Source organism: Rattus norvegicus, chromosome 3 (genome assembly GCF_036323735.1).
Source record: "Rattus norvegicus strain BN/NHsdMcwi chromosome 3, GRCr8, whole genome shotgun sequence".
NCBI lineage: Eukaryota > Metazoa > Chordata > Mammalia > Rodentia > Muridae > Rattus > Rattus norvegicus.
Window position 1 is genome coordinate 28,439,293 of NC_086021.1, and position 18,737 is coordinate 28,458,029.

Here is an 18,737-nt window from a genome sequence, read left to right on the forward strand (position 1 = left end):
GTCCGTCCATCCATCCATCCATCTATCTATATGTACTTTATACTTTTTTTTTCCCTGTATCAGGTCCAAAGCACCCCTATCCCCAAAATGACTGTGCTGACATTGTCTTAAACAGAAGGACTTGGTGGCAGGGTAAACAAACTTAAAAGCTTTCTGTTTACGGGAAGAGCTGATCTCTTTAGGTGATTTCTGTTCACCTTAACTTTAACCTTCCCGCCCAAATCAACTACCTCTGTCGAAGGCAAGTAGTTCCAAATCAATCCTTTTCCTCCATTTGCGCTCCCCACCAATGGCCTTGACATTTTGGTCCCCAATATCTTTCTGCCCATGAAATGGTCTAGTTGGTAGTTTCTCTATGCCCTTGCTTATACGAGGCAGTCTTCCGGCATATAACCTGGAATTCAAACTGGCCTTGAACTCAAGAGTGCAAGGATTACACGGTTCTTAGTCTCTCGGTCGGACTTGTAACTTTTTAAAGGGATGTTACACTGTGAGGTCTGTCCCAGTCTAGCTACCAGGCTTTTGTACGCTTTTGAGATGAACTACCTCGCTGTTGGTTGTGTTATCTAAGTACCAACCGTGTCACAAGGAAAAAAAAAAAAAAAACATCAGGACAAGCAGAGTCCTATCTCCTAGGCAGCAGCATCCCGTTGCTGTATACAAGATGTGGTCCTATTGTTCATATCTACTGTACTAGCCAGTGTGCCAGTCCTGTCTAGCCCTTTCCCCAGAAGGATAGTTCAGGAAGGGGGTGGGGCTGAGTTCTGTTGACAACAATGCCAGGACCCCATGCCGCCAAGGACAGTGGCTCCTCACAGCTGGTAGGGGAGGATACTCTAGGTCTTTACTAGGAATCAAGGATTCCCCTGTGCCCTGAGGAAAGAAGACCCAGTATAACAAGAGGTTCTAGAGCTTAGAGTCTGAGAGGATGTGCCCAGAGCTGGCCAGAAGAGCAGGGAAGAAGGCAGAACGGGCCATGGAAGCATTGGGTGCCTGCCCTCCTTCCTGCAGCTGTTGGAGGCTGCACAACGAAGGCTCTGTTTACTGGTGGCCATGGTCCCAGTGGGAGGGTGCGTTACTGCCAGGCAGGAGCAGCAGGCAGACAGTCTCTGTGGCCTTAAAGGACCCTGTGGTCAGCTTTTGTGGAAGGCCTCCCCTCACCCCGGAAGGAGAGGTGCCAAGGTGCTTCCCCTGTGGACTAGGTCTCACTGATTCATTCCCTCAGTAGGTCTTCCAGAGAGGAAGCTCGGCCCCGCCCCTCCTCTAGAACATCAGAGGACACCATGAGGCTGTGTAAAAGCACTCTTCAATCAGTCACAAGAGTGGGTGAACCAAAGTGACAGTGCACAGACCTTGCTGTGTCCCTGCTGGAGCTCACCCCTCAAGTCCTTGGCTCAGTCAATTCTCTTGATGGACAGAGTAAATTTTAGGCCTAGGAAGCCTAGGAGCTGGGGGGTAGGGAATGGCACAGAACCTAGGTAACAGTAAAGGACAAAGAGGGCCTGGGATGTTCTAAAAGAACCATGGAGGCACCTACAATGTGTATGGGGGAACCGCAGGGAATCAGACATACAAAGAACATGGCTCAGCGGTTATTGGTCTTGCTGCTGTGGCAGAGGGCTTGGTGGCTCACAACCATTCCTCTGTCTGGGTGATCTGACACCTTCTGACCTCCAGTGTCACCAGGCACAAGTGGTATACATACATAAAATGCAACCAAAAGTCACTCACACATACAAATCTAAAGTGATGTAAAACAAAACAAAACAACACACACACACACACACACACACACACCACACACCACACACCACACACCACACACACACACCATACACACACCACACACACACACACCACACACACACCATACACACACACACCACACACACACACACCACACACACACACCACACACACACCACACACACACACCACACACACACCACACACACATACCACACACACACACACCACACACACACACACCACACACACACACACCACACACACACCAACAAGGATAAAACCCTTGGGCAATAAATGGAAGGCTCTAGGGGCCTCCAGGCTTTGTCTACCTGTTGGCTCACAGAGTCTAGCTAGGCAAACCTGGAGGTTGGGGGTACAGGAAAAGTTTCAGGCCAAGAAAATTCACACCAACATGTCCTGTGGGCCACATATGGGCAAGAATAGTTATAAATCAGCCAACTCAAACTGGCCAACTTAAAACTTGGAGGGCTTTGTTTGTTGTAACTCAATCACCTAGTTCTGGTTCATTAGCTTTGCAGATGACAGGATCGTGTTTCAAGCTGTCAAATGCCTGAAAGCTGTAATGGACAAACCAAAAGGGATCCCTGTCAGCTCCACTGTGGGTCTGATTGTTATAACCTGTACCTGAGTTTTGGGTTGCTTTCTCTTTGGTGGTATGGGAGGGGTAGGATTAAAGTTGTGAACAGCCTTAAGCTGTAGGAGGTGGTGAGAGGGTTCTGCCTCTTATCTGGTGTCCAGTTACCCGTTGGCTGTAGGACAAACCTTCCAGTTTGAAAACCAGACCATTCAGCAAGAGGCAAGAAGGAGGAGGGCAGGAGCCCCAACCAGGGCTCATCCTCTCCCAAGTCCTTTCTTAAGCACCCAGGCGAAGAAAATGGTGTCGAGGCCTTATATCTTTTTACCTAGATGGGCAAGTCCTAGAAGGCTACCTGGACAAGTCTGGGCACCAAGGTGGCAAAGGTAGGGTGCCTAATCTGAACCCGCTGTTTAGGATCCCGGCAGGAGGAAGGGTGCCCCCTGGCGGCTAGGGAAAGATGCCTGACCGGGCTTGCCGGCAGGACACAAAGCTTCTTGCACAAGTCGGTAAAAGTCTATACTAACTGCAGCTCCCTCACACCCATCGCTGGCGGATCTCAGGCTCCCTCTCGACATGAACTTGGGCTCACTGTCCTGCCTAGCCTTCCCAGGCAGCTCTCGGCTGGAAGGCCTCCTATAATCCGGCCGTCACCAGCCAACACAGAAGAAACAAACCGCAGGGCTTGGGGATGTGACTAAGGAACACCACCCTTATCTCGAGTCTCCGCTAGGGGCAGCATGGCGCTGCTTGGCTGTCTCCACAGGAATAGCTAACCTTCTCAGGCAACCGCAACTAGGAGAGAAGGTCAACACTCCTCAATAGTAACCTCGTTTATTTGAAAAGGAGAGGATGCAGAGACTAAAACATCCATGTGGAGCCCTGCCACTCAGCCCCAGGGAAGATTGGCCAGTGGTTTCTCCTGCCTCCAATGCCCCGAAGCTAGTGGAACTGGGTTTTGATGGGCACCCACTTCTCACAACTGCTGAGAAGCTATGACTTGTGGGTTCTCATAGCAGTGAGCCACTTTGCTGGTCATATGGGAGTTGCTGTAGGCCTTGAAGGGGCAACAACCAGTCACCAGGCGGTCCCAGGGCTCCAGAGAATGGAGCCAAAGTGGCAGCCAGGCCCAGGATTGAAGACGGCGAGGCAACCAAGATGGTCGGTGTCGTTGCAGGACATTAACCAGGATGATAAGGAGTACCAGCCCCACCAGAGGACCCCCCACTGCAGCCAGCACTGAACCCCCAGCCAGGGAAAGTCCAAAGGCTGCTAGGGGTAGCAGAAGGAAGGTGAGTAGTAAGTAGACAATGGCTACCCAGCGGTATTGTGCAGTCAGGTCCCCAAAGCGCTTGGCCAATGGAATTGGCAGTCTCAAGACAGGCACCAGGTACCACAGCAGTATGCCAGCCAGGTTGAAAAAGAAGTGGATGAGAGCAACCTGGAAGGCCGGAAGGGTGAGGGGCTGAGGAGCTTGGACTGGATGACATAAGTCACCTGGGCTCTGGGATCTTTAGAAACCATGTCTTTTCTTACTCTGGTCAAGTCTGAAGCTTTTTTGCTGTGTCCTGCTGAGTGGTTCAGACAGACCACTTAGGACAGCAGAGTCCAGCCAGAGTAGGCTCCTAGTCACCATTATTTCCCCTCCCCCACATTTTAGGAGCCAGAGGCCAGCACCTGTGTGCTAACACATCCCTGCTGCTATCAGAGACAATGGGAGGCTGGCAGGGAACACAACACACGGCCTTTCTGTGAATGAGCACAATCTAGAGGGCTGGGAGGGGGTGGTGCAGGCTTGGGAGGGTCTGAGTGACAAAGGTGATACAGAGGTGGATACAAAGATGTGAGCGGGTGATGCAGATGCAGCCAGTGCTACCCAAGGTTTCAGAACCTTATCCTGTCCTGGCAGAGGGAATCGAGAGTCAGGGCAGTGCACCAAAGACTGGGTGATTTAGAGACTCTGAGCTCCGATAGGATTAAGGCACAGAGATAGGATTAAGGCACAGAGCTCGGAGATTTGGGGTTAGGAAGAGACAACGTAGAGGCAGAACCCGTGTCTCAGCTCAGGAGGCATGATGAAGCTAGCACAGTCGAGCATCCCAGGACGTCTGGGAAGACAGGAGGATGGTATATGGAGGAGCAGGAATTTCGCAAGAGTCACATGGCAGGCGTGCATCAAACAATCACACTTGGATACCCCAGGGGGACACAGTGAAGGGGTTGGAGGAGCAGGGGTCCTGCAGGGGGATCTGGGGGGCTGCCAGTGTTAGAGGGACAAAGGGCATGAGATGACCACGGGTCATTCCTGGAAAGGAAGAGCTAAGGTTCGGGCTGTGTGGTCCCTGCAATGTCCCCCTGGGTCTGAGAGGGGGAGCTGCGGCCTGTGGTCAGAGTTTGAGGAGCCCAAGGAGAGCTGGATAGGTAACCAGCCTGGACTGCACTGTGAACAGGGAAATGGTTGAGGCCAGTACCTGAACTGCGAAGAGTAACGTGTCTGCAGGGCTGGCCAGGGCAGCCAGTAAGGCTGTGGTGGTGGTGCCAATGTTGGAGCCCAGGAAGAGGGGGTAGGCCCGTTCCAGGTTGATCACCCCAACCCCTGGAAGAATGAGGGGTTACCAGGAGGCCCCAGCTCAGCTCCCTAACCCTAAGCCCACTGCTCACTTTGGCTCACCCATGAGAGGCACAATGGCTGCCGTGAAGACACTACTGCTCTGAAGCAAGAAGGTTAAGCCTGCTCCAACGAGGATGGCCAAGTAGCCGCTGAGCCAGCCAAAGGGGAAGGGAAAATCTGCAGGTGTGCATGGTGGGGTGCTGGGTCATTCTTTTTTTTTTTTTTTTTTTTTTGTTCTTTTTTTTTTTCGGAGCTGGGGACCGAACCCAGGGCCTTGCGCTTCCTAGGCAAGCGCTCTACCACTGAGCTAAATCCCCAACCCCTGTGCTGGGTCATTCTTAAATCCCTACCTGGTCTTCCACCCCAGGCCCGGGGCACCCTCACAGCACCTGCATTGATAACGGTCTTCACAGCCTGTGCAATGCGACCCCGCAGCACAGAGTTGAGCAGTTTAACGATGAGGACCAGACAGACACAGAGCACCAGCAGCGAACCTGCCAGCAGGATGAAGCCCACAGCCAGGTCTGTGAGCTCTGAGCCTGCAAACAGGTGATGGCCTGTGGCAGGGGAGAGTGGTGAGTAGGAGGGAGTCAGAGCAGGAAGCGGGGTAGGAGTGGGGCAGGGGGAGGTACTAACAGAGCAGTCTGTCCTCTCCTGGAGATGCTGAGCTGTTCCTCTCTGTGCAAGAGCCCGAGAGGTCGCATTCCTCACTGCTTCCCTGGGGCTGAGGGATAGGGAGGACTCAGGCCAGACTCACAGCAGGCAGACAGAGATTCATAAGGCTCATAATCAAGTGGGTCAGAGGTCGAATGAGGGATAGGGTCAGAGGCACCTCACCGTCTCCCCCCTGAAGCCACACCAGTGCTTAATCAGGCTGCTGTTAGTGGTGTTGCTGGTAATGCTGCTGGTAACCACACTGCTATCCAGCTGGTAGACAAAGAGGGCACAATTAGGCGTTGGTATTCCTCCCTCAGCCTGTTACAAGCTAAACCCTCTTCTGTCCCAATCCAGGACAGGGCTCCTGCCTCCTGCTCGTCAGCCAGATGCAGTTACCTTCCTCCGGCACATCTGTCCTCACCTGGATGATGAGGTGTGTGAAAGGTCGAGTCAGTGCCTTGAGGATGTCGGGGGCCTGCCCCCCTGGCTGCAGGCTAGCAGCACCCAGGGCCAGCTCACTCAGTCTCTCTAGTGCCGCAGTGGCATTCTCCAGTGGCAGCAGTACCAACACTGTGAGCCAGTTGAAGATGCCGTGCACGGCCGAGCCGCCGAAGGCCCTGCGGTCACACAGGGCAGGCTGTCTGCCTGAGCAGCCTCCACGGAGGCCAAGGCAGAGCCAGCCTGGCTCTTTAGCCATTACTCACCTCTGAAATTCATCCCGATCCCCTGACTGTGCCATCGAGACCAGAGTGCTGGTGATGGAAGTGCCCACGTTGACGCCCATGATGATAGGGACAGACGCTTGGACAGTCAGCACTGTAGGGGTACCATTTTAACAGTGCCTGCTCACCCCCACCCCCCACTGCCCTGGGAAAGAGAGGTGCACTCACACTTAGAGGCCACCATGCTGACCACGATAGAGGAAGATGTGCTGGAGCTCTGTACAAGGACGGTGACCACCACACCAATGACCAAGCCAGCCACAGGGTTGGACAGCACCACATTGTCCTTAAAAATGTCTCCGGCCATCTTGCCTGTCCCCCACAGGGAGATGCAACCAGGCTGTAAAACACTGACTTCCCATCCCCACCCTGGCCTCCTGCCTGACCACTCACTGCCTAGTAGCTGGAACGCAGAGCTGAGGATGTCCAGGGAGCAGATGAAAAAGTAGAGGCTTCCCAGGAGTCCGCATGCCTTGAGGAAGCCGCTGACCACCTGGTGCAGCTTGCTGGCTGTGCCAACCTCTACGGACATCAGATAGGACTATATTTGACCAGCCAGCTACTGCCTAGCAACCATCCCCCTACACACACACACACACACACACACACACACACACACACACACGCACACACACACACACTTTGCTCCCTGAGAACAGGGTCCATATTTCCTGTCACCTCTCAGGCAGAGCACAGGGTGTCCCTTTTGTCCCATTGGGCAGGGACCCACGTCTCCCCCTTGCATTAGTCCCCCAGGGCAGAGACGGAGTCCCCTTCTCTGTCCCCCTTTGCTCCTTTGCAATATGGCTACTCCATGACCTTGAAGGGGGAGTCACAGAACCCGAGCCATTAACAGGGAACAAAAGAAAGACAAGTGGCTGGGAGAAGGTTTCCTCAAGCATTTTTTTTTTTTTTGGTTCTTTTTTTTCGGAGCTGGGGACCGAACCCAGGGCCTTGCGCTTCCTAGGTAAGCGCTCTACCACTGAGCTAAATCCCCAGCCCCTCCTCAAGCATTTTAATGTAGGTTTCTAGGAGGTGGGATCTTTCAAGTCCCAGACTATACTCTGCTGGGAAAGGGGACACCAGGGCCTGCCTGCATGCTGTGTCACACCCGCATCCTACCTTTGAGTTGGTCAGTATTCTTCAGCTGAGAGAAGGTCCAGGGGTCTGTGCCTCCCTCCTCTAAGCCTGGGGTGGAACCAGAGGTCCCTGCAGGGGTCAGGTCAGGTAGGGCTGTATATAGAATTCCCAAGGGGAAGGACAGAAGAAAGTCAGAGGGGAGTGGGCTGGGGCGGGGGGCAAGGGCCATGGGTGAAGTACGGAAGCAGGGGTGGGGAATGGGCCCAATGAGTCTGGCTCAGGTTAAAGGTGTGAAGAGACCACTCAACTTCAAGAAGAAAGCTAGTGAAATCTCATTTTTGCCTAGGGCAGTTGTCAAGAGATAGGAACCCAGGGATACCTGATACCTGCATTTCTCAGACTCCAGTCCACCAGGCCAATTGCATCCAGAGTAGGGTTGGGGACCTGGTCGCCAGCAAGGGAATTCGGCATGGATTTCAAGAAGTGGAAGACCCAGGCCCAATCCTAGATCTGCTGAGGGCAAGGCAGGTAAGTTACGGGTTGGTTGTTCCTCCTACTCTACTCTCTATCCCAACAAGCAGGCTAAAGTCAGGCCCCTGACCTGAAACCCCAGCTGCAGCTCTCCCCCACACCCCACATCTTGCAGGTCTCTCCCTTCCCTCTGACCACAGACAGATGGATACGGTGACCTCCGGTGGTTATCAGATGAGCCCAGTCTAGTTTCAGGGAGCAGAAGAAACGGGACACTGGCTCCCCAGGTCCCTCACTGGTCTTTGCTGAAAGGAAGTTTGACAACTGACTGAGGGTACAGGGTTCTGGAGTGCTGGCTAGCTAGAGAACCCTGGGATTTTGCCTATCAATTGTCAGTAAGGACACTGCAGATGGTCCAGCTTAGACTTTGGTATTTGATACCAAACAAGTGACGTCTTTGCTTGATAAGAGCCCCCCCCCCCACCAGACCGGAGCAGACCTTGGGAGCCCCCTACCCACGTCAGGGCCCACCTGGCAGCCCTGGCTCCATGGGCTTCTGGGTCTGGAACTCTTTGAATCTTAGTCTATCCTGGCCCCTTCCTCAGTGCTTGGGTTCAGGCCCAGAGGTCCTTCGTGTCCCCTACCTCCAGCCTGCCTTTAGACTCACTTGCCCTAAGGTCCTGGGGTTTCAGAATGCTGGCCAAACCCTGGACCTGATGCTCACTAAACTGTGGGCTTAGTGTCCTAGAGCTTGGTCTAGTCCTCGGAGCTCCTACCTGCATGTGTGGTGAGGGGGCACCAGCGGGGAGGAGGCCCAGCGGGAACAGCTGCAGGTCAAAGATCTGTCGGGTGCGCACATGACCTGCTGTGTGGAGCCCCATTAATGTTTACCCAGGAGCTGGGGCTCCCCAAAGGGAGACCCTGCCTGGCCCAAGGCCTTATTCAGACCTTTGTCATCCTAGGACTAGGAGTCCTGAGCCCCCAGCCCAACTCTCTTGGGATGGAACTTCTTCCAGAGACAAGCAACATCTGGCCAGGAGCAAAATAGAGCTAGAGGCTGCAGCCACCAGTAAGCATGCGATACATTTAATGGACATTCTACACCACCCGGCAGGATGCTGTCATTCCGGCTGGGGCTGCCTAGAAACCCCAGAGAAAGTTGCCCTTCTCCTTCCGTGTTGCAAACTCCGCAAATCTTATCATGGTCATCCCTGCACCTGAGAGAGACAAGAGAGAAGCCCTTTGCACCAAGTGGGTGTGGAAGATGGATTTCCTCAGTGGGGGAATGCACCCAAGCTCTGAGGTCAGCAGATTCAAATCTGAGTTTTAGGGTGGGGTCGGATCCAGAAGAGCTTTCTGCGGAGCACAGCAGGGGGTCCAGGACTTAACGCCTCTATCTGCATCTAAGGAAGTGAGCTCTACTGAGTATCTTTTCCCAGTTGAGCAAGTGCCTGTGAAATGTTCCTTCTTGTGGATCAGTCCTCTTCCAGCTTTTGTGATGAGGACTGGGCGCTCTCCTGGAGGCTATTTGCCTAGCGGCCCTGCAAGTTCAAGCACCCTTCTCTGCTCACTGCTCAGCCTTGTCCCCAGCTGTTTGAGGGACTTTGCCCAGAGAAGGAGTCTTCTCAATGTCTATTCAGCAAATTCTTTCCTCCAATCCTACACCCACTGCCCAGGAGGCTCCTCCCAGGGGCTCCTGAATACAGCTCCTTCCTACAAGGGTAGAGGCTTACAGCTTTGGCCTTGGTTTCAATCATCTGTAACCTCTAGCACCTACCGAAAGTTCTGTATTATCGTCACCCGTGGTAGACGGAAGCTGAGAGTCTTGAGATAGGATAATGAGCCGTGAGATCTCAGTCAAGACCCCTGTCAGAGCTAGCTCTCTATGGCACCCTTCCTTGGTACCTGTCAAAGAGGTATCATCGTGCTGCAGACCCTCTCAGACCCTCTGAGAACAGAGCCTGACTCATGGTAGGAGCTCAGTGGCCATTGTCAGATAGTCAGTAATAATGAGACGCCAGGGAGAGAGAAGGTAACTTGCCCTCCCTCCTGATTCATACCTCTGGATGTTTATAAAGAGGAAGTCCTGCTGTAATGCCATTCTCACATACAACCATGTATGACCCTGTCCTTCTGAGTCCTGGGTTTACGGAGGCATAGGCAGCAGGATGTTGGCTAGTCAAACAAAGGCAAGCTACTTTGGGGTATGGAAATCTAGACCAGTAGAATGGGAGGTCACCAGCCTACTGCGGAGTCTTATGGCACCATGGCCATTGACTCTGACCTTAGGCTATGGCCCAAAATGTTCCTGAGTGACAACACTACGTTTGTCACATAGCACTATAGGAAAGTCATCTTGCTAGCAGCTGTTCTGTTTGCACTGTGTATGATCAGTGGCTCCAAAGTAGGCAAGCTACTAAGCACAGTTTCTTCTGTAGGGGTGGGGGTGGCCAGAATTCAGACTTCGGGGTTCCCAGGGGGATACCAGCATAGTCTTCCCCAGCCCCGGCAACAGTGTCGAGGCTGAGGGAAATGGGGTTGGGGGCCCAGGGTGGGATAGAGTCCAGCTGGCTGCTGAGTGATAGTAGTGCTGACTTTTAGGGGGACAGAGGGCCTGGACTCTATTTTTGATGGTTCCCGTTCAGCTTTGACTGCCAAGAAGGCAGCCAGGTCCAAGTCCAACATGGTCACCCCTCCACGGGGCATAGGGGTGCTTTGCCGGCACTGTGGACAGGGGATCCAGTGTTGTTCATGGGCTGGGGTATCCAGCCGCCGCATGCACGCCTGGCAGAAGGTGTGGCCACAGTAGAGACGTCGAGGCAAGTGTACTGAGAGGTCGTAGGCAGAGTAGCAGATGATGCAGTCATTCCGTGAGGCTGTCAGGGCCGCCCCCTCCTCTAAGGTGTGGAGACCTTCAGGCTGCAGCATCCTGAGGACAGCATGAGGGACCAACGGAGCAACAGCACAAGCTACAATTCACCTCTACCCACCTATATGACAGTTGGACCCATGCTGGCCTCCAGAATGCCTCCCGGGAAGACAGAAGCCAAGGCCATGGGAAAGTAAGTGCCTACACACCTGGAGGGAAGGTGGGTGGTCTTGGGCTGTCTTAAAGTCTGGGCATGTCTCTTGTTTCTGTGACCATTGACTGAAATGGCACTCTATTCCACCATCGAGACCCCCTTGGTGGCCCCTCCTGCTTACTCCCACCCGCAGCCTTCCTGAACCATAGGCTTCTCTTACCTGCATCCGCTCCACCAGAAAGCTATTCCAAGCTAGAGAATTGTAGGAGGAGGGGGTGGGGACCCTGGACACCTCACGGCTCCCTCCTTGGGCTCGCATTACTATCTACATAGGCAAGGCAGCAGGAGGCAGGTGGTGGCAGCATCAAGCTAGAGTGGGCTCCTCTTTCAGCCACAAAGCACCTGCAATTGGATCTGATGCCCCACCCACTGGGCAGGAGATAGGGTGGGCCAGCCCCCTGCATAATGGGTGCTGCCAGACCACTTTGCCCTGTAACACCTAGACACCTGGCTTTGCCTTTCAGTGGCCTTGCTGTCCCCAGCATCTATATCCTCCCTGTTCTTGTACTCTTCTCTTAGGCTCAGTCTTCACCCCTCTTGTCTGATCCCCACACAGTATTATCTTCCCACTTTGGCCTGAGTGAAGTCTGCTCTTCAGCCTCAGGGAGCCTGCCCCCACCCACTAGCAGCTCCAGAGTAGGGTGCACATTCTTGATAAATCGTGGCACTTCTCAGCACCGTCTTCTTCTCTCCCTAGCCTGGGTCTACTCTGTGACGTCCCAGGCAGTAGCCAGCCCGTTGGCGCTGAGGTGGCACTTGAACACAGAGTATGAGGATCTCCCTCCCACACCCCATCATCCCCAAAGCACTCCCCCTGCTCATCAAAAGCACCTCCTCACTGACTGCCCATCAGACAGACCCCAACCCCAGCCTTTGCAATAGTCCAGGGAGGCAGTTCAGTGAAGTGGGCTCAGTGCTCCCCGTGATGGGACTGAAGACCTGCAGAACTAGGGAGAACCATTTGTGCTGTCAGGGACCCTAGCACTGCACAAGAGGTTGCCACGAGGAAGCCAAAGGGCAGGACAACCCTTCTTTACTCATTTTTACCCACTCCCTTGGCAGTCTGCCTTTAAGACTGGTCAAACAGGTTCTTGTACTGGCCTTTACTAGAACAGGGGACACAGAACTCAGAAAGGAGACTCAGGGCAATGACCTACCTGCCCATACCTGGAGACCTAGACACACTACACATCTAGCCTCCCTCTCACATGACCTGTCTCCGCATCAGGAGATGGCAACTTCAGGAGGACTTGTTTGTCTTGTGAGGCCAGCTCTTCTCCTCCATGTGGTGTGTGGATCTGCCCTGCCCTGGAAACACCGGGCTGCCAGGGTTGGCTTCCTCACACACTCCCATTCTGACATCCCATACAAGCCCCCAATAGACACCTTACACTGCTTGGACAGACACTGCTTGAATAGACAAGACGAGAGGACTCTCCTCCGCCCTTCCCTGCCTCAGCTTCAAGGCCTAGTATAGATCACTCAAAAGATGAATGCAACAGAGCTCTAGATTGTAGGACGCACATTTTCTGGGAAACTAGAAATGTGTCCTGGCTGAGGCTGGGAGGTGACTCACACTGGGCAGGGCTGGATTCTGGGTCCTGCTTCCTATGCTCCCACTCCCTGTAACACCAGCACCACCCACCCACAGTCCTCCAACCTGATCCTTCTCTAGACCCCAGCAGGGTCATGCATGTGTCCTGCCTTGTGACTCAATGTTAGCCTGTTTATTGTCTCAGCTTTAGTCTTAGGGAGTACAGAGAACTGGCCCAGGGCAGTGGACATCTTACCACCTACAAGCCCCTGGGCAGACTGAGACCTGCAAGGTCCCTAAATCATGGATGTCATGAGGCAGCCTCTGGATCAAGATCCCACAGAGCCTGGGAGCCTGCTGTGGAGATTGTATTTGTATTTTTTTCTTTTCTTTTTTTCGGAGCTGAGGATTGAACCCAGGGCCTTGCGCTTGCTAGGCAAGCGCTCTACCACTGAGCTAAATCTCCAACCCCTGTATTTGTATTTTTTATGGGCAAAAGTAGTTGTCCAGACTGGGACCCTCTCCCAAACAAGCCCCTGGTATAAAATCAGCCACGGACGGGCACAACACTCATCCTGCTTTATTGCCAAAGTCTTGCAGGACGTGAAGGGTGTCCCTGTTGCTGCCAACATGGCTAGTGGCTGGAACCCTATTCCAGAGGGCTCCAGCTGAACCTTCCTGGTGGATAGGGTCCCCTGTCCAGGGCAGGAAATGTCTGATTCCCATGACAGTCCTGATGTCCATCACCACTTTGGTATTGAGCAGAAACCTGGCCCCACAGCCCTGAAAGTTGGATAGTCAGGCTAGGAGACAACACAGCAACAGCTGTGACAACGGCAGAAGCGAGGACAGTGGCAGCAGGAGCAGCAAGGGCAGCAGCAGCAGTGGTGGGCAATGTCATCACCACGCCCTACAGGCGGCAGGCCAGCGTAAGTCAGTCCCGATGGACGTTGGCCACTGCTATAGGGATTGCAGGGTGACTGCCAGGTCTGCTGGCACTGCTCACCCTTGGCGCCCTTGATAGCTTTGGGCCCTGGGGCTTCCACAGTGTGTAAGAGGCCCACTGGCTCTGGGGCACAGGCTCCTGGAGGCAGAGGCTGGGTCTCAGAGGAGGACGATGAAGAGGGAACCTCCTCTGACTGCTGCCCCGAGTCAGAGCGCAGGTGAGCCCGAGGGATGCTGAGGTGGACATATGGATTCTTGACAACCATCTCATGGGGGTCCATGGTCCAGGCTGTAGGGGTGCGCAGAGAAACATATATGGACTCAAAGAAGAGAAAATGTTCTTGAGAGCCCATAGCCTAAGAAGACACCCATTTAAGAGGAGTCTGCCCTGTGGAAAGCCATCCCGTGGAGACATCAGAATGTGTGCAAGGTCTGTGTGTACTGGAGGCAGGCCCAAGTACCCAGTTACTACCCTCCACCAAGTATCCAAGAAATGCTCAGGATGCAGCTGGGAATGGGGATAAAAGGCTAGAAGGTACTGATGAGCTGGCCCAAGGGACAGCAGGGGCTGCCCAGGAGGAACTGGAAAGTACAGGTGGATATCTAGACAAGAACTCACCTGCGGCAGCAGCAGCAGTCTGTCTTCTTAGTCCAGCTCCAGGTCCCAGTGACTGTGAGTAGAGCTACCAGCAAGTGCCTTTTCCTTCCTAGAGAGGGGTGTGGCCTTGGGGTGGAGCTCAAAGATGGGGTTCCCAAGAGGCTTCAACAACTGGAGCACAGCAGCCAGTCACCCCTCATTCCCAGATGGGTGGAGGCCAAGGTTTGGGCTTTAAGGGGCATTTGCCAATCTGGGGTGACTCAGTCACAATTCATCTGAGCATGCCCTACCTCCTTGGGTCACGGCCCCAGAAAGGAAGTGGAGGCAGGCCTTCAGATTCTGGGGTCTTCAGATGTGCTGGGGTCACGCAGCCATCACTCACATCTCTTCTGCCACCATTCTGAGTTCCTCCTTGCCACCAACTGTCCATACTCAGTACAAACTGCGTTTGAGTGCACAAGACAATTAAAACCATTTGGAGGGCTGTCCATTTTAATAATAATAATAATAATAATAATAATAGTTTGGCACAACTTGGCAGATACACTTTACTTATAGTTGGTGACATGAGCTTCAGACACAAATGACATTTCCCACTCCTTTCTTAAACTTGCGGTTTCCCTGTGTTGGTGAGTTGGGGTAAAAGCTCCCCGAAGTTTTCTTTTACCAGCACCCATTCTTGGTCCTGGCATCCTTCTGCTTTTGCAGCTTCACCTCCTTGTCCACAGTGGTCACGAAGGACGAAGAAGGACGGTGGCGCTAGGGCTGAGACAACAGTGGGCTTCTCTGGGTCTACAACCAGTGAGACGGGCTCAGATTCCTGTCCAGAAAACACCAGGAAGGACACCAAGTAGGACAAGGCCTGCAAGCCAGTGTGACTGAGTAAGCCTGCGTAGAGCCAGTCAGGCAGGTCTAGACAAGAGTCCTAGCAACTTAGCAAGTAGAAGGAAATGGGTCTGGGGGAAACATGTTTAATAGGTGAAAACCAGCGCTCACTACATAAGCACATTTTAATCTTGCTCATCGCCCATCTAGACTCCGCCCCAAGGCGGGAGCATGCGTAAACCCGGCCGAGGTGCCCAGTGGAAATTTAATTCCCAGAAGCCTCCGCGCTCCAGGGTTTCCTAAAGACCCGGTTTGGACGGCTCCTTGGCTTGCACCACTCAGCTCAGAACAGTGTGGAATGAGGGAACCTTGATTCTCCTGTGGGGCGTGGCTTTGTTTTATGGGGCGGGACCCTAGGCAGAAGGTGGGGCGGTAGGTGGCCTTGCGCGCATGCTGAGTGGGTAGGTGAGCAGAGTCCTCCTAGGAAGGGTGGGCTCAATCCTTTCTCCGGCCACAGCTATCTTGAGTTGCCCAGCATCATGCCAAGTTCCCATGAAATGCCTCCCCACTACACCTTAGCACCTGACCCGTCCTCTAACCTTGTCTTGCTGAAGGAGCCCTGAAGTGGGCGTATGGGTCCACACAACTGTAAAGTCTGGCCCAGCTTTGACTCACAGGAACACTGTTCCATTCGTCGAATTATACAGAAATGGGCCGTAGCCTGAAGGAAATCCGGACTTTCCAGGGTCAGGCATAGGACTCTGTGTTGGTCACACGTGTGGTGGCCATGGGAGGGTAGAGAATGGCATTCTGAACATGTAAACACGGTCATCAGTGTGTCCTTAGTCTTTTCCTCACTGAGGGCTCCCCCCCTACCCCGAGGCAAAGGTGTAGCCCAGGTAGAAGAGGATCAGGCAGGAGGAGGAGGAGGATGAAAGGAATGGGGCCTCTGATGGGTGGGGTCAGTTTAGTACATAACTGTGGAACATAGAAGCACGTGCTGACCTGATGAGATCCAAGAAAGGGCTACCCCACCCTAGGCAGGTGAGTGTACACAGTGGGCCCTCCACCCTACACACGGACTGCCAGCCTACCCAGGTATTTCCAATTCTCCACCTCCAGTCCGTGAAGCTTCTGAGCCTCCTGTGACTGCCCCAGCTCCCTCTGTCCACTCTTCTGGTATCCACTTAACCCCTTGTCCCTTTTGCTGTCCTATCTCCCTCTTTGACGAATCCTTGTGCAGTGTGAATACGTCAGTGAATTGGAAAACTCCCGGCGTTCACACAGGGGGTGTGTCGGGGTTTGGAGTGAAAGGACCCTGCCCTTTCAAAGCAAGAAAGGTAGCTGAGACACAAGTGGAACGCTGGAACCCCTGCTCGGGCATTGTGAGGCTCAAAATGAGGAAGTAAAACGTGAAGGTTTCCTTTACAAAATTCGGCGGAGGGTTTGGCCCCTGGGGGGGTCGGCCAAGAGGGAAGGGAATTTGGCAGCACCGGGATTCTGACCAGCCGGTAGCTAGCTGGGAGGTCGACACTGGGAGCCGACGCCAGGCCAGGCGTGGATCGAGGGGCGGCTAGGAGACTGGCCCCGCCCCGTGGACCCCGCGCGGGTCCCCAGACGGGGGGTGGCGCTGCGGGCGCGGGCGGGCGCCGCGCGCACTGCGGTCCCCGCGCCTCCGCCGCAGAACGCGCCACGCTCCGCACGCACCTGCCGCCGCCGCCGTCGCCGCTGTCGCCGCCACCGCGCCGAGCCTTGCGTCCAGCACCAGCGCTCGCGCCCCTGGGTGCCGCCTGCGCCCGCCATCACCCGAGGTCTCCACTGGAGCCGCGGGAGCTATCGGAGCCACTAAAGCAGAAGAGCCAAGGTGTGAGCACCACATCCGGGCCTGCCTTTGAGACAACCTCTGCTGCGGCGGCGGCGCAGCCGGGGAACGCCAGGCTGGGGCAGGTGAGCGGGGGGGGGGGGGGGGGGGGCCGGGGGCGGGGGGCGGGGGGGGAGGGGCTGGGGCCAAACACATCCTTTCCTTTCCATTTTCATAGAGTCAGCCCTCCGGACAGTGAGTCCGGCCTCGGAGAGTATACTGGGGAGGGGGTTGCGTTCAGAGTTCCGTGGAGACTTGGATCCCACGGAAGAAGTCAGGGTCAGAGGTCGGGCGCCCTATCCTTTGTGCAGGATGAGGGCGAAGGCGAGAGTGAGGTGGGCCCCGTGCTGCCCTCACACTCTCTCTCACCCGCAGCTCGGGCCTGGTGCAGGCCTCTCCATTGCTGTTGCGGCGGAGCCTGCAGCCCAGGTCCTCCGGCAGCCAGGGATCAGGCTAGCTGCCTTCCCTGGGCGCCCTGTCCTGGAGCCATGGGGCCCACCTAGCCCCTGCCTGCCCAGATGTCCCGGCCCAGGGACTGCTGACCTCTGCTACAGGAGGAGGCCCCTCCACGCCCCCTTGCCAGCCTCAGCAGACAGAGACCCTGGGTGAGCCCCACAGCCCAAAACAGCCTCCCATACCCCCTTGTCCCCGCCTGCTTCCCCCTCCCCCTCCTCTTCCTCCTCCTCTTCGGACTGAACCAGATAAGCCATTGTGGCCACTGGGAGGGGGGCTGCCCTCCAAGCTGTCACCGGCTGCCCCTTGCAGTCCACGGAGTAACCGTGGCCCTCACCAGGCCTGGCAGGACCAGGATGCAGCCCCTTCTCTTCCCCCACGTCCCCACCCAACACCCCCACCTGTGCCAACGTCCAGTCTGACTGTAGAGAGCCGGATGCCAGCTGACCCTGGGCCTGAGGTGGGCAGTGGATGGCCGGGCCTCCTCATGTCCTGCCTGAAAGGCCCCCATGTCATCCTCAAAATGGAGGCCATGAAAATTGTCCACCCTGAAAAGTTCCCTGAGCTCCCAGCGGCCACCCCCTGCTTCCCACCTGCACCCAGGCCCACTCCCACTCTGGCACCCAAGCGTGCTTGGCCCTCAGACACAGAGATCATTGTCAACCAGGCATGTGGGGGGGACATGCCTACCTTGGAAGGAGCATCCCACACTCCACCCTTGCCAAGGCGGCCCCGCAAGGGCAGTTCTGAGTTGGGCTTCCCCCGGGTGGCACCGGTGGATGAGGTCATTGTAAATCAGTATGTGATTCGACCTGGCCCAACAGCCTCTGCACCTTCATCATCTGGGCCAGTGATAGCAGGTGAGCCCCTGGAATGCCCGACCTGTGGGCACACATACAACGTCACTCAACGGCGGCCCCGTGTGCTGTCTTGCCTGCACTCCGTGTGTGAGCAGTGCCTGCAGATTCTTTACGAGTCTTGCCCTAAGTACAAGTTCATCTCCTGTCCCACCTGCCACCGTGAGACTGTGCTCTTCACTGACTATGGCCTGGCTGCACTGGCTGTCAACACATCCATCCTGAGCCGCTTGCCACCTGAAGCCCTGACTGCCCCATCCGGTGGCCAGTGGGGGGGTGAATCTGAAGGCAGCTGCTACCAGACCTTCCGGCAGTACTGTGGGGCTGCATGCACCTGCCATGTGCGGAACCCGCTATCTGCCTGTTCCATCATGTAGTGTCCACCTGCCCACTACTGCCTGCAGGCCCTTGCTCGCCGCTTCTTCGGGGAACTGGCTTTGTCCTGTTGCCCGCTGACCCTCTCTTGCCCACTGTGGTTTCTGGCCCTACCCTGCGTGGCATTGTCGCTGCAGCCAACTTTGCCATTAAAACTCTTTGCCAAAGTTTGCACTTGTTCACTGATTGAAGCTAACTTCTGTGGGCTATGCCCACGCCTAGGCCCAGAATAGGTCCAAACATGGTCTAACCATGGCTAGAGGGCGACCCAGCGCCATTCGAGGTTAGCCCTAGAGGGCGACCCAGCTCCATTCAAGGCTA

General features: G+C 55.1%; 4 protein-coding genes and 1 long non-coding RNA gene across 11 annotated transcripts; 2 read left to right on the top strand and 3 right to left on the bottom strand.

The window, feature by feature from the left end:
- Positions 1-664: 664 nt before the first annotated feature.
- Positions 665-6,068, top strand: LOC120101506 (uncharacterized). The gene is made up of 5 exons (XR_005502050.2): positions 665-821; positions 2,677-2,730; positions 3,522-3,636; positions 5,323-5,477; positions 5,967-6,068. It is a non-coding gene; the product is annotated as an uncharacterized LOC120101506 (long non-coding RNA).
- On the bottom strand, positions 3,163-8,705 carry Slc34a3 (solute carrier family 34 member 3). Of its 3 annotated transcripts, NM_139338.3 has the most exons (13): positions 8,662-8,705; positions 7,801-7,924; positions 7,457-7,543; positions 6,728-6,856; positions 6,503-6,646; positions 6,317-6,428; positions 6,034-6,229; positions 5,793-5,882; positions 5,592-5,679; positions 5,345-5,512; positions 5,016-5,132; positions 4,816-4,940; positions 3,165-3,785 (listed from the first exon to the last, which is right to left on the bottom strand). In NM_139338.3, the coding sequence occupies exons 2-13, from the start codon at positions 7,883-7,885 to the stop codon at positions 3,321-3,323; spliced, it is 1,806 nt and encodes a 601-aa protein (NP_647554.2). In that variant the 5' UTR covers positions 7,886-7,924; positions 8,662-8,705; the 3' UTR covers positions 3,165-3,320. The 3 variants fall into 3 exon arrangements, with proteins under 3 accessions (XP_038960178.1, XP_063139151.1, NP_647554.2); XM_039104250.2 differs by lacking the exon at positions 8,662-8,705 and having other exon boundaries at positions 3,163-3,785; positions 7,801-7,972; XM_063283081.1 differs by lacking the exon at positions 8,662-8,705 and having other exon boundaries at positions 3,163-3,785; positions 7,457-7,567; positions 7,801-7,972.
- A 250-nt stretch (positions 8,706-8,955) lies between these two features.
- On the bottom strand, positions 8,956-11,284 carry Rnf224 (ring finger protein 224). Its single transcript, NM_001399328.1, has 2 exons — positions 11,129-11,284; positions 8,956-10,814 (listed from the first exon to the last, which is right to left on the bottom strand). Exon 2 carries the CDS (start codon positions 10,811-10,813, stop codon positions 10,343-10,345), a length of 471 nt encoding a protein of 156 aa, NP_001386257.1. The 5' UTR covers position 10,814; positions 11,129-11,284; the 3' UTR covers positions 8,956-10,342.
- Positions 11,285-13,066: 1,782 nt separating this feature from the next.
- On the bottom strand, positions 13,067-16,714 carry Cysrt1 (cysteine rich tail 1). 4 transcript variants are annotated; one of them, XM_017591974.3, is made up of 5 exons: positions 16,578-16,714; positions 14,713-14,865; positions 14,336-14,487; positions 14,067-14,154; positions 13,067-13,736 (listed from the first exon to the last, which is right to left on the bottom strand). In XM_017591974.3, the coding sequence occupies exons 1-4, from the start codon at positions 16,671-16,673 to the stop codon at positions 14,094-14,096; spliced, it is 462 nt and encodes a 153-aa protein (XP_017447463.1). In that variant the 5' UTR covers positions 16,674-16,714; the 3' UTR covers positions 13,067-13,736; positions 14,067-14,093. The 4 variants fall into 4 exon arrangements, with proteins under 4 accessions (XP_017447463.1, XP_063140409.1, XP_038961581.1 ...); XM_063284339.1 differs by lacking the exon at positions 16,578-16,714 and having other exon boundaries at positions 14,067-14,487; positions 14,713-15,933; XM_039105653.2 differs by lacking the exon at positions 16,578-16,714 and having other exon boundaries at positions 14,336-15,933.
- Positions 16,544-18,587, top strand: Rnf208 (ring finger protein 208). 2 transcript variants are annotated; one of them, XM_039105655.2, is made up of 2 exons: positions 16,544-16,817; positions 17,107-18,586. In XM_039105655.2, exon 2 carries the CDS (start codon positions 17,621-17,623, stop codon positions 18,416-18,418), a length of 798 nt encoding a protein of 265 aa, XP_038961583.1. In that variant the 5' UTR covers positions 16,544-16,817; positions 17,107-17,620; the 3' UTR covers positions 18,419-18,586. The 2 variants fall into 2 exon arrangements, with proteins under 2 accessions (XP_038961583.1, NP_001102665.1); NM_001109195.1 differs by lacking the exon at positions 16,544-16,817 and having other exon boundaries at positions 17,263-17,336; positions 17,525-18,587.
- Positions 18,588-18,737: the final 150 nt, after the last annotated feature.